Source organism: Numida meleagris, unplaced genomic scaffold (genome assembly GCF_002078875.1).
Source record: "Numida meleagris isolate 19003 breed g44 Domestic line unplaced genomic scaffold, NumMel1.0 unplaced_Scaffold634, whole genome shotgun sequence".
Lineage (NCBI taxonomy): Eukaryota > Metazoa > Chordata > Aves > Galliformes > Numididae > Numida > Numida meleagris.
In genome coordinates this window covers 18,894-19,910 of record NW_018364849.1, presented here as the reverse complement: position 1 = coordinate 19,910, position 1,017 = coordinate 18,894, and the positions used below count along the sequence as shown (strand labels likewise).

Below are 1,017 nucleotides of genomic sequence, written 5' to 3'. Positions count from 1 at the left end.
CCCCCATTTCCGTACCGGGCTGACCACCCCCCTGAGCAGTCTGGCCAGGCTCCGCGCCGCCCCATAGATTCGATCGAGTGTGGGGCGCAGGTGGGGGTCGCTCAGCAGCTCCCGCGCCCGCAGCACCGCGGCCACCAGCGCCGCGTGGCCCCCCAGCACCGCCCGAGCACGAGCCCCCACCTGCGGGAAATGGGGGGGGGGGACATATGGGGTGATATATGGGATGTATGGGGTGGTATATGGGGAGATATGGGGTGATATGGGGATATATGGGGTGATATATGGGGACATATGGGGTGATACATGAGGTTATATGAGGATATACAGGGATATATGGGGTGATATGGAGATGTATGGGGTGGTATATGGGATGTATGGGGTGGTATATGGGGAGATATGGGGTGATATATGGGATGTGTGGGGTGGTATATGGGGAGATATGGGGTGATATATGGGATGTGTGGGGTGGTATATGGGGATACACGGGGTGATATGGGGTGATATATGAGGAGATATGGGGTGATATATGGGATGTGTGGGGTGGTATATGGGGAGATATGGGGTGATATGGGGATATATGGGGTGATATGGGGATGTATGGGGTGGTATATGGGGAGATATGAGGATATATAGGGATATATGGGGTGATATGGGGATGTATGGGGTGATATATGGGGATATATAGGGTGATATGGGGTGATATATGGGGAGATGTGGGGTGATATATGGGATGTATGGGGTGATACATGGGGTTACATGAGGATATATGGGGATAAATGGGGTGATATGGGGATGTATGGGGTGATATATGGGGATATATGGGGTGATATGGGGTGATATATGGGGAGATGTGGGGTGATATATGGGATGTATGGGTGGTATATGGGGAGATATGAGGATATATGGGGATATATGGGGTGATATAGGGTGATATATGGGGATATACGGGGTGATATGGGGTGATATATGGGGAGATGTGGGGTGATATATGGGGATGTATGGGGTGATATATGGGGA

At 51.4% G+C, this 1,017-nt stretch overlaps 1 protein-coding gene across 1 annotated transcript in view; it reads right to left on the bottom strand.

Moving 5' to 3' along the window:
• Positions 1–15: 15 nt before the first annotated feature.
• EPO (erythropoietin) overlaps positions 16–1,017 on the bottom strand; it is a gene marked incomplete at both ends in the record, with an annotated part of 3,868 nt that continues 2,866 nt past the window's right edge. The window contains one exon of the mRNA XM_021383877.1: positions 16–180. Coding sequence (XP_021239552.1) covers positions 16–180 — 165 coding nt within the window. The remainder of the gene's footprint in view (positions 181–1,017) is intronic.